The 14,701-nt window shown below is 29.4% G+C and overlaps 2 protein-coding genes across 2 annotated transcripts in view; both read left to right on the top strand.

Annotated features, from left to right (window-relative positions):
* LOC142219433 (uncharacterized) overlaps nucleotides 1–14,701 on the top strand; it is a 110,381-nt gene that overhangs the window by 30,824 nt on the left and 64,856 nt on the right. The gene's annotated exons all lie outside the window — the stretch shown is intronic.
* Nucleotides 13,709–14,437, top strand: LOC142219430 (sarcocystatin-A-like). Its single transcript, XM_075288419.1, has 2 exons — nucleotides 13,709–13,943; nucleotides 14,202–14,437. Exons 1-2 carry the CDS (start codon nucleotides 13,780–13,782, stop codon nucleotides 14,383–14,385), a joined length of 348 nt encoding a protein of 115 aa, XP_075144534.1. The 5' UTR covers nucleotides 13,709–13,779; the 3' UTR covers nucleotides 14,386–14,437.

Raw genomic sequence — 14,701 nt, forward strand, 5'->3', positions numbered from 1 at the left:
TGTCAAAATTGTATTTCTATAGAAAATTTTGTCAAAATTTTATTTCTATACAAGATTGTATTTCTGTATTTCTATAGAAAATTTTGTCAAAATATTATTTCTATAGAAAATTTTACCAAAATTTTATTTCAATAGAAAATCTTGTCAACATTTTATTTCTAAAGAAAATTTGGTCAAAATTTTATTTCTATAGAAAATGTTGTCAAAATTGTATTTCTATTGAAAATTTTGTCAAAATTTTATTTCTATAGAAAATTTTGTCAAAATTTAGCTTCTATAGAAGATTTTGTCAAAATTTTATTTCTATATCAATAGAAACTTTGAAAAAAAGTAGAAGAAACTACGTTATATTAACGAAATGTGTCATTAAAATTTGGCCAATGAAATTTTTATAGAAAATTTTGTCAAAATTTTATTTCAATAGAAAATTTTGTCAAAATTTTATTTCTATAGAAAATTTTGTCAAAATCTTATTTCTATAGAAAATTTTGTCAAAATTTTATTTCGATGGAAAATTTTGTCAAAATTTTATTTCTATAGAAAATTTTGTTAAATATTTATTTCTATAGAAAATTCAGTCAAAATTTTATTTCTATAGAAAATTTTGTCAAAATTTTATTTCTATAGAAAATTTTGTCAAAATTTTATTTCTATAGAAAATTTTGTCAAAATTTTATTTCTATAGAAAATTTTGTCAAAATTTTATTTCTATAGAAAATTTTGTCAAAATTTAGCTTCTATAGAAGATTTTGCCAAAATTTTATTTCTATATCAATAGAAACTTTGAAAAAAACGTAGAAGAACTGCGTTATATTAACGAGATGTGTCATTAAAATTGGGCCAATGAAATTTTTCGTTAGTTTATTTAGTTTATCGACCTTTTTCTTTATTATTAGCTTTTGTTTTTGGTATGTTTTCTAATAGGCTTTCAAAGTCACTTTAAAATGCGAATAAAACAAGTATTGAATTATTCCATTATTTCCATCCAACGTTTCGCTGGGATTATTTCCAGCCTCATCAGGGATGGTTTATTTATTGGATATTCAATTTTCGTCAATTACTTTTGCAAAAAATACGTCTTTTAATACGATACTGATACAGCACGACATAAAACGCATATTTAATAATTGCAAGAATAATTAACTTAAACTAATAACATATCACAGTAAACCTTGTGTTGTTATCAACGATGGTAAATGACGTTATTTTAACGAATTTCATTATATTAATGAAAATTTTTCGTTGGTTCAATAGTTAGTTTGGTGTCGTTTTCGAATGTCCTCTGTAGTAAAGGGTGATACGTTCAAAATTTGGTCAATATAAACTTGACGTATTTCTTTCAATTTTGCATTTAAAAAACCTGAACACCCCTCATTTTGAAGGTGTGTGTGTGTAGAATGTTGCTCCTATTCTGATTTTGGAATTCACTCTTCAGTTGTCAAAATGCCGTCCAAGCAAGAAGAGCAGCGTATCAAAATGTTGCTCGCGCATCGCGAAAATTCGAGCTGCTCGCACGCAAAGCTGGCAAAATCGCTAAAAGTTGCCAAATCAACCGTTACAAATGTAATTAAAGTGTTTGGGGAACGTTTTTCGACAGCCAGGAAGTCTGGATCGGGGGGAAATCGAAAACCGGAAGCCGCTGAGACGACAAAGAGAGTTGCCGGTAGTTTCAAGCGAAACCATAAGTTCTCTCTCCGAGATGCCGTAAATAAGCTGGATGTATCGTCTACAACCGTGCATCGAGCCAAAAAACGAGCCGGACTATCGACTTACAAGAAGGTAGTGATTCCACATCGCGATGATAAACAAAATACGACGGCCAAAGCGCGATCCCGGAGGCTGTACACGACAATGCTGACGAAGTTTGACTGCGTGGTAATGGACGACGAAACCTACGTCAAAGCCGACTACAAGCAGCTTCCGGGACAGGTGTTTTATACGGCAAAAGGAAGGGGAAAGGTAGCAGATATTTTCAAGCACATAAAACTGTCAAAGTTCGCAAAGAAATATCTGGTTTGGCAAGCCATCTGTACCTGTGGCTTGAAAAGCAGCATTTTCATAGCTTCCGGGACTGTCAACCAAGAAATGTACGTGAAAGAGTGTTTGAATAAACGTCTGCTGCCTTTCCTGAAGAAACACGGTTGTTCCGTACTGTTTTGGCCGGATTTGGCATCTTGTCATTACGGTAAAAAGGCCATTGAGTGGTACGCCGCCAACAACGTGCAGGTGGTTCCCAAGGACAAGAACCCTCCCAACACGCCAGAGCTCCGCCCAATTGAGAAATACTGAGCTATTGTCAAGCGGAACCTAAAGAAGACCAAAAAAACTGCTAAGGACGAGCAGCAGCTCAAGGCAAACTGGCTTTCTGCGGCGAAGAAGGTGGACAAGGTGGCTGTACAAAATCTGATGGTAGGTGTCAAGCGAAAGCCTAACTGAATATTTTTCCTGAATTTTATACTAATTGAACTTGAAAAAGAAATTTAATTTTATTTTTTAAATAAACGATTTCACCGATTTACACGCGTTTTCCCTTGACCAAATTTTGACCGTATCACCCTTTAATTGGTTCAAAAGTATAGTACTCATTTCCTCTGACGTTGTATGGATATAAAACATTTTTTATTGTGATAATTTAAATGCTAACTTCGAATACTTAATATTAAATATTCAATAGTCATAAATATTTACAAATTAAAATGTTGATTTACAAATTAGAATGATCGCTTCAGTTTAATGATCGAGACTTTTCTACTTGCATTTTCATTAATATTTATTTGGAACGTAAAAAAATTAACTAAAAATTTATTAACAATAAAACATAATGACGTCTGTATAAATATACAGTGACGGTTAAAATAGTAACACTAGACGTCATGTTTCCTAACCTCTCTCCTATGTTTGTTTTCTATTTTTTGATTCTGGTCATAAATATGGCATTTACAATCACTTTTTGAATTAATGAGTGGATGTTGTCATTATCCAAAATTTGAAAGTAATAATACTAACAGAAAAGTATGACAATGTGGGGTCCGCACAGTCCTAGACCTTAAACCGATTGAAAATCTTTTTGCTGACTGAAAATCTTTGGGTCTTGTGTCCGAGGTCAATAAAATACGGATAAAATATTCCCACAATATGCAGTGAAGATTTTGTGAAAGCAATGCTAAGCAGTTGTGGCGCCTTTATTACCAATAAAGGTTGATTCAAAAAACATTCCGTTTTTCTTAACATTTTAATCAGAAAAAATTGGAGAAATTGCATCGGCTACAAATCGACACCGCAATACCATTAGCAATTTTTTAAAAAATCCCACAAACTATAGTTGTGCTAAACGCAGTGGGCGCATTCGAAGCGTTGACCAAAGGACAAAGCGACATATTCGCCAACTTTCTGCCAATGGAAATATGAGCTGCAGAGAAATAAAAATAGAATTGGGTTTGAATGTGACTAGACAACGAATTCAGCAAATTATCAAGTACGATATAGGACTAAAGTACGAAAATAAAATTCCTAAACCGCGGTTAACACAACACCATAAAAATGCTCGTATTTCTTTTGCTGGGACGAAGAGTTCGAAACGGTTATATTTAGCGACGAAAAGAAATTCAATTTGGATGGTCCTGATGGCCATCAAAAATATTAGCACGATTCTCGGTACCCTCGTCAAACTTGCTATAAACGCACCCACGGGGGTGGATCTCTTATGGTATGGGCAGCTTTTGGAGCACGAGGAAAATCTAAAATATGTTTTGTCCCCACTAAAATTAACGCGGAGGTATATGGCGATTTATTGGAGAACACTTTAATAGGTTTTGCAGATGAGTTATATGGTGAAGTTTGGACTTTCCAACAAGATAATGCTCCCATCCATGTTGCACTACTCACAAAAAAACTTTTTTAAGTCTCGCGATATACCTTTACTGGATTGGCCAGCACTAAGCCCCGATCTAACAGGTTGGCTGATAAGTCCCCGGTCTAAAAAAAAAAACACATTTTTTTGTCAAAATTCGTTTTTATTATTCAACATAGTTCCCTTCAAGAGCGATACAACGATTATAACGACCTTCAAAATTTTCGATACCATTTTGGTAGTACTCCTTCGGTTTTGGCTCAAAATAGGCCTCAGTTTCGGCGATCACCTCTTCATTGCAGCCAAATGTTTCCCTGCGAGCATCCTTTTGAGGTCTGAGAACAAGAAAAAGTTGCTGGAGGCCAGATCTGGATAATACTGTGGGTGGGGAAGCAATTCGAAGCCCAATTCATGAATTTTTGCCATCGTTCTAAATGACTTGCGTTGACTTGGTGGAACAACACTTTTTTCTTCTTCATATGGGGCCGTTTTGCCGAGAGGCCAATTACTTTGCCAGCGGACTTTTGAGTCTTTCCACGCTTCGGAGACGGTTCGCCGGTCGCTGTCCACTCAGCCGACTGTCGATTGGACTCAGGAGTGTAGTGATGGAGCCATGTTTCATCCATTGTCACATATCGACGGAAAAACTCGGGTGTATTACGAGTTAACAGCTGCAAACACCGCTCAGAATCATCAACACGTTGTTGTTTTAGGTCAAATGTGAGCTCGCGCCGCACCCATTTTGCACAGAGCTTCCGCATATCGAAATATTGATGAATGATATGACCAACACGTTCCTTTCATATCTGTAAGGCCTCTGCTATCTCGATCAACTTCATTTTACGGTCATTCAAAATCATTTTGTGGATTTTTTTGATGTTTTCGTCGGTAACCACCTCTTTCGGGCGTCCACTTCGGGCGTTCACCGTCCTCCGTGCTCATTTCACCACGCTTGAATTTTGCATACCAATCAATTATTGTTGATTTCACTGGGGCAGAGTCCGGAAACTCATTATCTAGCCAAGTTTTTGCTTCTACCGTAGTTTTTCCCTTCAGAAAACAGTATTTTATCAAAACACGAAATTCATTTTTTTCCATTTTTTTTTACAATAACAAAAGTTGCTTCACAAAAGACGCTCTATCTCACAAAGTAATTGACTTACAGATGTCAAATTTTGACACGAATCATTTGAAGGTTGGTACTATATAAAAATAATATGCATTTAATACTAGCGACGCCATCTATGTGTCAGACCGGGGACCTATCAGCCAACCTGTTAAATCCTATAGAAGATTTCTGGGGCATATTATCCGCTAAGGTATTTGCGAAGTCCCATCCATATACAATACCCAAAGAACAGGAGTCTGCAATTACGGCAGAATGGGAAAAAATCGATATGGCAACTCTGAAAAATATGGTATGTTCTATGCCTCACCGATTACAGCAATAATAAACAAGGGCAATACTATATCGTATTAGTTAATCAAACTATCTTGATTTTATTTTGACATTAGCTAAAATATAATTTTGTACATATAAGTATTTTCTATGACTAAAAGTTTAAGTATGTATTTAACGTTAAGTAAAGATTTAGTTTATGTATTTTAGTAACGTACAAAAGTGAAAATACAATAAGCAAAAATCTTTTCAATTAGAGTTCTTTATAAGACTAGAACATAAATTTACACGTTGCAGATATATATATATATAAATGGAACAAAAATCATGGAGCCATGTAGTATCCCAGCGTCGCCAAAAAAGTAATGAAAATGTTCTTTTTGGATCCGGAAGTGGTGCAAAATTGACGCAGAAGCGATGAATTTAACATGGGCTTGTCATAGGATGGAAGTTCTCCATTTCAACAGCCGTTGCACTGAATTTGCATCACTTTTTTAAGTGTGATCCGAATTCAATGTTTTGGATGTAAATTAAAAAATTCTGTGATAATTTGGAAAATAAATAAATTTTATATCTTTTTATAATTTTGAATGGATTCTAACGCTTATCGGAAAGGTTTGACCTCAAATATTTTCAAAAAATCATAATTTTTTCGGATTGGATTTAGCATTTTTTTCAACAAAATTTAAATGATTTGTACAATTTTATAAATTCTTCCTCTGTTTTTAACCTATTTAAAACAAAAAAAGTTAAAATTACCCATTAACAGTAAGAAAAACCCAAGTTATAAAACATTGAATTAAAAGAACTTCCTGGGTAGTTAAAATAAAGAACATCATTGGGAGTGCATTTTCTGGAAGTGCTTTTAAAGTTGTGCATTTGGAAGAACTTCCACATTTTTTTTCTGGGATGTAAAATGATCAATTTGTTAAGTCACGAAATTTGATGACGCTACTGTTTCGCCCGCAACTCTATATATAACCATAGACACTGAGTTCGCATACTTCGCATACCGAAAAATTGTATATTCATACAAAATTACAAATTAAAATTATCTAGTCTTTGTTACTTGGTTGTTTATTAATATTTATTTAGAATATAATAACTTAAACAAACATAAAATATTTTTCTATGAATTAGTTCATATTTTAACTCGTTAATTAACCCCAATTGACTGTGTCTTCTGGCTCCCAATCTTATCAACGCTTATTCCAATGTTTATTAAAAATTCCATATTTATTTATTTTTCCGGCCTAAATTTGAAATCCCTGATAAGGTTGAAATTTTTATTACCTATCAGGCCTATCAAAGATGCCAAATATACAAGAGATCATTATTCCGGGACCCCAAAGTATAAGTTTATTCGAGTGAAATCATAAGAAATATCACCTATATAAAATTACAGGAAGTACACAGAAAAAAATCCGTAGTTAAACTAACGCTAAATTTAAAGGGTGATACGGTCAAAATTTGGTAAATATAAACTTGACGTATTTCTTTCAATTTTGCATTTAAAAAACCTGAACACCCCTCATTTTGAAGGTGTGTGTGTGTAGAATGTTGCTCCTATTTTGATTTTGGAATTCACTTTCACTCAGTTGTCAAAATGCCGTCCAAGCAAGAAGAGCAGCGTATCAAAATGTTGCTCGCGCATCGCGAAAATCCGAGCTACTCGCACGCAAAGCTGGCAAAATCGCTAAAAGTTGTCAAATCAACCGTTACAAATGTAATTAAAGTGTTTGGGGAACGTTTGTCGACAGCCAGGGAGTCTGGATCGGGGGGAAATCGAAAACCGGAAGCCGCTGAGACGACAAAGAGAGTTGCCGGTAGTTTCAAGCGAAACCCTAACCTCTCTCTCCGAGATGCCGCAAATAAGCTGGGTGTATCGTCTACAACCGTGCCTCGAGCCAAAAAACGAGCCGGACTATCGACTTACAAGAAGGTAGTGACTCCAAATCGCGATGATAAACAAAATACGACGGCCAAAGCGCGATCCCGGAGGCTGTACACGACGATGTTGACGAAGTTTGACTGCGTGGTAATGGACGACGAAACCTACGTCAAAGCCGACTACAAGCAGCTTCCGGGACAGGAGTTTTATACGGCAAAAGGAAGGGGAAAGGTAGCAGATATTTTCAAGCACGTAAAACTGTCAAGTTCGCAAAGAAATATCTGGTTTGGCAAGCCATCTGTACCTGTGGCTTGAAAAGCAGCATTTTCATAGCTTCCGGGACTGTCAACCAAGAAATTTACGTGAAAGAGTGTTTGAATAAACGTCTGCTGTCTTTCCTGAAGAAACACGGTTGTTCCCTACTGTTTTGGCCGGATTTGGCATCTTGCCATTACGGTAAAACGGCCATGGAGTGGTATGCCGCCAACAACGTGCAGGTGGTTCCCAAGGACAAGAACCCTCCCAACACGCCAGAGCTCCGCCCAATTGAGAAATACTGGACTATTGTCAAGCGGAACCTAAAGAAGACCAAAAAAACTGCTAAGGACGAGCAGCAGTTCAAGGCAAACTGGCTTTCTGCGGCGAAGAAGGTGGATAAGGTGGCTGTACAAAATCTGATGGCAGGTGTCAAGCGTGAGGCCCGGCAATTCGGATTTGGAAAAGCGAAAGCCTAACTGAATATTTTTCCTGAATTTTATATTAATTGAACTTGAAAAAGAAATTTAATTTGATTTTTTATCGATTTCACCGATTTAACTTATTCTTTGCCAGTAGTCAAATTTTATTATTTTATTTCAAAATTGTGAAGTAAGTAAATATTTTTCGACAAATTCAAGAAAATTTATTAAACATTATTAATAATGGACGCATTATTGGTAACATTTACAAATTTTAGTCAAGGAAACTTTCTCAAAACATAATAATTCCATGAACTAAAATAAAGTTTAAATGGCTTTAGTTAAATAGAGGGTTCACTTTTTTTTGAGTGTAGCTTTATTTATATATCGATAAAAGAAAATTAAAATTTCACAAATGAGATCTGTATCCTAATTTTAATTTTATTGATCCTAGATTCAAAGCTAAAAAATGTCTTTATTTTAAAGAAGCCTTATCTTTGGCTTGGAATCAATACCCAAATCCTTAAGGGAAGGTTACAAATTCTTAGATCCAAGTAAACTTTTTATTGAGTATGTGGGTCGGTTTATATCAAGTTGATAGCTTGTTTCATTCGGAAGTTAGCGTGATTTCCACAGATGGACGGACATCGCTAGATCGACTCAGAATTTCACTACGACCCAGTATATACTCTATGCGGTCTGAGACCAACATTTCGACGTGTTACAAACGGAATGACAAAGTTAGTCTATCCTAATAGTGGATGGTATAATACAATGTAAATCTTTCCAGTTGAATTAATCAGATCAAATTATAATATCTGCTACCGTTGACATTAAGGTGTTACAAAGTTTATGCAAATTTATTAAAATATTTACAACATGGAAGTACTTTCGATTAATAAATTCGATCTTAATGTTTAGTGGCGTTCTAAAATATTCAATAATCTATTAACGGACCCAAATTTTGTGAGGGTCAAATTCTATTTTCTTTGTGATGGTGATTTAATATTCGTTAAAATAAATAACCTGTTTACATATACAATAGATAGAACTAAATTAATAAATATAATTAATTTCACTTAATATTCTACGATTATTTTAATGACATATTTTATTAAAATTCCAATGAGGTACATGGAGTTTTTTGTCCCCTATTTAAAGCCTTATCTAAAGATCCCCTGTCCTATTTAAATAAATTGTAACATAAAATATGAAACGCTTCTGAAAATAGGCAATTAAGAGCCCGTAAGAAAAAGTGATAACATTTAAAAATGCATAGAATATACGAAGTCCCCCATAACGAATAAAATTTTATAAAAAATAAAAACATACATATGTATGACTAAGTCTTATTTGACTATAGATTATACGAGGTCTGATCATAAAATTTCCATTATTTATTTTGTTTGGTTTTTTTTTTCTCAAAAAGTATTTATTTATGCATTAATAACTTGTCCCCTTCAAAATAATCCCACTCAGATATATTACATGTATGTCAATCTTCGAAACTCGTTTGTGGCGTAGTCAACGGCAGAGTTGTGGAGTCGAGCCAATTACGCTTACAATTGTATTGTTATAGAAAATTTTGTCAAAAAAAAAAAAAAAAAATATAGAATAAATTTTTTTAAAAATTTATTTCTATACACAATTTTGTCAAAATTTTATTTCTATAGACAATTTTGTCAAAATTTTATTTCTATAGAAAATTCTATAAAATATTATTTCTATAGAAAATTTTATCAAAATTTTATTCTTATAGAAAATTTTGGCAAAATTTTATTTCTATGGAAAATTTTGTCAAAATTTTATGTCTATAGAAAATGTTGTCAAAATTTTATTTCTATAAAAAATTTTGTCAAAATTCTGTTTCTATAAGAAATGTTGTCAAAATTTTATTCCTATTGAACATTTTGTCAAAATTTTATTCCTATAGAATATTTTGTCAAAATTTTATTTCTATAGAAAATTTTGTCAAAATTTTATTTCTATAGGAAATTATGACAAAATTTTATTCCTATAGAAAATTTTATCAAAATTTTGTTTCTGTAAAAAAATGTTGTCAAAATTTTTTCTTATAGACAATTTTGTCAAAATTTTATTTTTTAAAAAAATTTGGCAAAATTTTATTTCTCTTGCAAATTTTGTCAAAATTTTATTTCTATTGAAAATTTTATTTCTGTAGAAAATTTTGTCAAAATTTGATTCCAATAAAAAATGTTGTCAAAATTTTAGTCCTATTAAAAATTTTGTCAAAATTTTATTCCTATAAAAATGTTGTCAACATTTGATTCCTATAAAATATTTTGTCAAAATTTTATTCCTATGGAAAATTTTGTCAAAATTTTATTTCTATAGAAAATTTTATCAAAATTTTATTTCTATAGAAAATTTTATTCTTATAGAAAATTTTGGCAAAATTTTATTTCTATGGAAAATTTTGTCAAAACTTTATTTCTATGGAAAATTTTGTCAAAATTTTGTTTCTATAAAAAATTTTGTCAAAATTCTGTTTCTATAAGAAATGTTGTCAAAATTTTATTCCTATAGAACATTTTGTCAAAATTTTATTTCTACAGAAAATTTTGTTAAAATTTGATTTCTATTTAAAATAATATTACTATAGAAAATTTTGTCAAAATTTTATTTCTATAGAAAATTATGACAAAATTTTATTCTTATAGAAAATTTTGTCAAAATTTTTTCCTATAGACAATTTTGCCAAAATTTTATTTTGAAAAAAAATTGTCAAAATTTTATTTCTCTAGCAAATTTTGTCAAAATTTTATTTCTCTAGCAAATTTTGTCAAAATTTTATTTCTATAGACAATTTTGTCAACATTTTATTTCTATGTAAAATTTTATTTCTATAGAAAATTTTGTCAACATTTTATTTCTATTGAAAATTTTATTTCTATAGAAAATTTTGTCAAAATTTGATTCCAATAAAAAATTTTGTCAAAATTTTAGTCCTAGTAAAAATTTTGTCAAAATTTTATTACTATAAAAAATGTTGACAACATTTTATTCCTATAAAATATTTTGTCAAAATTTTATTCCAATGGAAAATTTTGTCAAAATTTTATTTCTATAGAAAATTTTGTCAAAATTGTATTTCTATAAAAAATTTTATTTTTATAGAAAATTTTGTCAAAAGTTTATTTCTATAGAAAATTTTGTCAAAATTTTGTTTCTATAAAAAATTTTATTCCTATCGACAATTTTGTCAAAATTTTATTTTCTAGAAAATTTTGTCAAAATTTTATTTCTCTAGAAAATTTTGTCAAAATTTTATTTCTACGGAAAATTTTGTCAAAATGTTATTTCTATAGAAAATTTTGTCAACATTTTATTTCTATTGAAAATTTTATTTCTATTCAAAATTTTGTCAAAATTTGATTCCTATAAAAATTTTTGTCAAAATTTTATTCCTATTAAAAATTTTGTCAAAATTTTATTCCTATAAAACATTTTGTCAACATTTTATTCCCATAAAAAAATGTTGTCAAAAGTTTATTCCTATGGAAAATTTTGTCAAAATTTTATTTCTATAGAAAATTTTGTCAAATTTCTATAGAAATTTTTGTCAACATTTTATTTCTATAAAAAATTTTGAAAATATTTTATTCTTATAGAAAATGTTGTCAAAATGGTATTTCTATAGAAAATTTTGTCAACATTTTATTTCTATTGAAAAGTTGATTTCTATAGAAAATTTTGTCAAAATTTTATTTCTATAGAAAATTTTATCAAAATTTTTTTCATACACAATTTTGTCAAAATTTTATGTCTATTGAAAATGTTGACAACATTTTATTTCTATAGAAAATTTTGTCAACATTTTATTCCTATAAAAATTTTTGTTAAAATTTGATTCCTATAAAATATTTGTCAAAATTTTATTCCCATAAAAAATATTGTCAATATTTTATTCCTATAAAAAAAATTGTCAAAATATATTCCTATGAAAAATTTTGTCAAAATTTTATTCCTATAAAAAAATTTTGTCAAAATTTGATTCCTATGAAAAATTTTGTCAAAATTTGATTTCTATAGAAAATTTTGTCAAAATTTGATTTCTATAGAAAATTTTGTCAAAATATTATTTCTATAGAAAATTTTATAAAAACAATTTTTTTGAGCATATTCTATTTCTATAGAAAATTTTGTAAGTTTTTTTCTATAAAAAATTTTATCAAAACAATTTTTTAGAATATTTTGTCAAAATTTTATTGCTATAGAAAATGTTGTCAAAAGTTTATTTCGATAGAAAATTGTGTAAAAATTTTATTTCTATAGAAAATTTTGTCAAAGTTTTATTTCTATACAAAATTTTGTTTGTATAAAAAAATTTGTTAAAATTTCGTCAAAATTTTATTTCTATTGAACATTTTATTTCCATAGAAAATTTTGTCAAAATTTTATTCCTATAAAAATTTTTGTCAAAATTTTATTCCTATACAAAATTTGATTTTGTCAAAAATTTATTTCTATAGAAAATTTTGGACAAAATTTTATTCCTATTGAAAATGTTGTCAAAATTGTATTTCTATGGAAAATTTTGTCAAAATTTTATTTCTCTAGAAAATTTTGTCAAAATATTATTTCTGTAGAAAATTTTGTCAAAATATTATTTCTATAGAAAAGTTTGTCAACATTTTATTTCTATTGAAAATTTTATTTCTATAGAAAATTTTGTTAAAATTTGATTCCTATGGAAAACTTTGTCAAAATTTTATTTCTATAGAAAATTTTATCAAAATATTATTTCTATAGAAAATTTTGTCAAAATATTATTTCTATTGAAAATTTTATTTCTATTGAAAATTTTATTTCTATAGAAAATTTTGCTAGAATTTGTTTCCTATGGAAAACTTTGTCAAAATCTTATTTCTATAGAAAATTTGTTAAACATTTTATTTCTATAGGAAATTTTGTCAAAAATTTATTTCTAAACAAAACTTTATTTCTATGGAAAATTTTGTCAAAATATTATTTCTATAGAAAATTGTGACAAATTTTTTTTCTATAAAAAATTTTGTCAAAATTTTATTTCTATAGAAAATTTTGTCAAAATTTTATTCCTATATGATGTTTTGTCAACATTTTATTTCTATTGAAAATTTTATTTTTATAGAAAATTTTGACAAAATTTTATTTCTATAGAAAACTTTGTCAAAATTTTATTTCTATAGAAAATGTTGTCAACATTTTATTTCTATAGAAAATTTTGTCAACATTTTATTTTTTGTCAACAGTTTATTTCTATAGAAAATTTTGTCAACATTTTATTTCTATAGAAAATTTTGTCAACAGTTTATTTCTATAGAAAATTTTGTCAACATTTTATTTCTATAGAAAATTTGTGAAGTACTTCTAATATGAAAAGGAATATTTTGTAAAATCTACCAAAGCATCGAGAATTCTACCAATCTACCAGACAGTAAAAAATCTACCATTTTTGGCAGAATTCTACCAACTGTAGTAACTTTGGCTATACCAAACCATGGATCGATACACACCATATGTCGACGTAATGACAATTTTTTTATAAAAATATGAAAATCGAACTCATGAAATTTGAAAATAACGGCAAGTTTTTGTCCAGACCTCGTATAACATATGGTCCGGTGGTACATACAAATATGTGTATGTATGTAACAAATTTCACTCAAATTTCCATAAACAAACAAAAATAAAATCAACATCTTGCAGTGATAGGAAAGAACAAAAATAAACCGGCTTGGGATTCAACAAAAACAACAAGGTATTCTTATACTAAATAAATAAATAGAGATAGAAATAAATACATAAAGAGAAATAGAAAAATACAACAAAATTTTGTCCACAAGAAGCAATGGAAGAAATCATTATAAATAGCCAGTGAGATTTTTTGGACAACCATCAGTTGTCGCTGGAGTTTCCTAGGGAAAGATCGTGTAGTCAAAAAATAAAATTTTACAAAATGATGAAGATTGCTTTTGTCGTAGTTTTGGCTGTTCTTGCCGTTGTTAAGGCCGAAGATGTCCCATGCTTGGGTTGTGAATCTACTTTAAGCCCTGAAAAGGCGGCCGCTACACTTAACAATTCATTGAACAAATTGACTGCTGGTGAAGGACCCCACTACAAGTAAGTTCTAGGCGTAGAGATGTCCAAATTTTATTTCATTGAAATGAGCAAGCAATGAACGTAATATGTTAAATAAAAAATAAATTTTTTCTTGAATATTATAAAAATTGTCATTATTTTAAAGAAAATTTATAATAATACAAAAATTACCTTACACTTGCGAACATTTTTCGTTTGCTTTTTTTCTATGATAAATTTAATTAATTACATGCTGTTAATAAATTTTTCTATTTTTGTTTTTTTTTTTTTGTAAATTAGACTTGTCAAAATCAACAGGGCCTCCAGCCAAGTTGTCCAAGGTATGTACTATAGAATCAATGCCGATTTAATGGATGAGCATAACCACACCAAGACCTGTGATATCGACATTGTTGACTTTAATGATGTTAAGGTTACTTTCAAATGCCCCGATGAACCTGAAGTACAAAGAACCCATGCCTAAATATTGTTGTTATTGTTGAATAAAAGGAAAAACTATTATTTTTGTACAAAAATGTTCTGGAGTATTTTAATAATTCAAGAGCTGTTATTTAAGGCTCTAAAACGATAGGGATGAATTATTTACAAAATTATCGGAGATCATTGTAACTAGGATTTAGTTTTTTTCTTTGAGATATATACTTAAAAAATTTTATTTTTTAAGGATTATAATATAAAATATATTAAAGTCCTTAAAAAGTAAAAAGTCAACTAATCGATATTTGATGTTGGTCAACTGATCGAACTTTAACAAACAAATCAATTTTTAATTGAAAGGG

This window comes from Haematobia irritans, chromosome 1, assembly GCF_050003625.1.
Source record: "Haematobia irritans isolate KBUSLIRL chromosome 1, ASM5000362v1, whole genome shotgun sequence".
NCBI lineage: Eukaryota > Metazoa > Arthropoda > Insecta > Diptera > Muscidae > Haematobia > Haematobia irritans.

What these genes read in the sequence shown, in the direction of transcription:
- LOC142219430 (XM_075288419.1), top strand. Translation starts at nt 13,780, where the DNA reads ATGATGAAGATTGCTTTTGTCGTAGTTTTGGCTGTTCTTGCCGTTGTT. An exon ending in GGTGAAGGACCCCACTACAA is followed by an intron (nt 13,944 to 14,201) that starts GTAAGTTCTAGG and finishes TTTGTAAATTAG; the next exon opens with ACTTGTCAAAATCAACAGGG.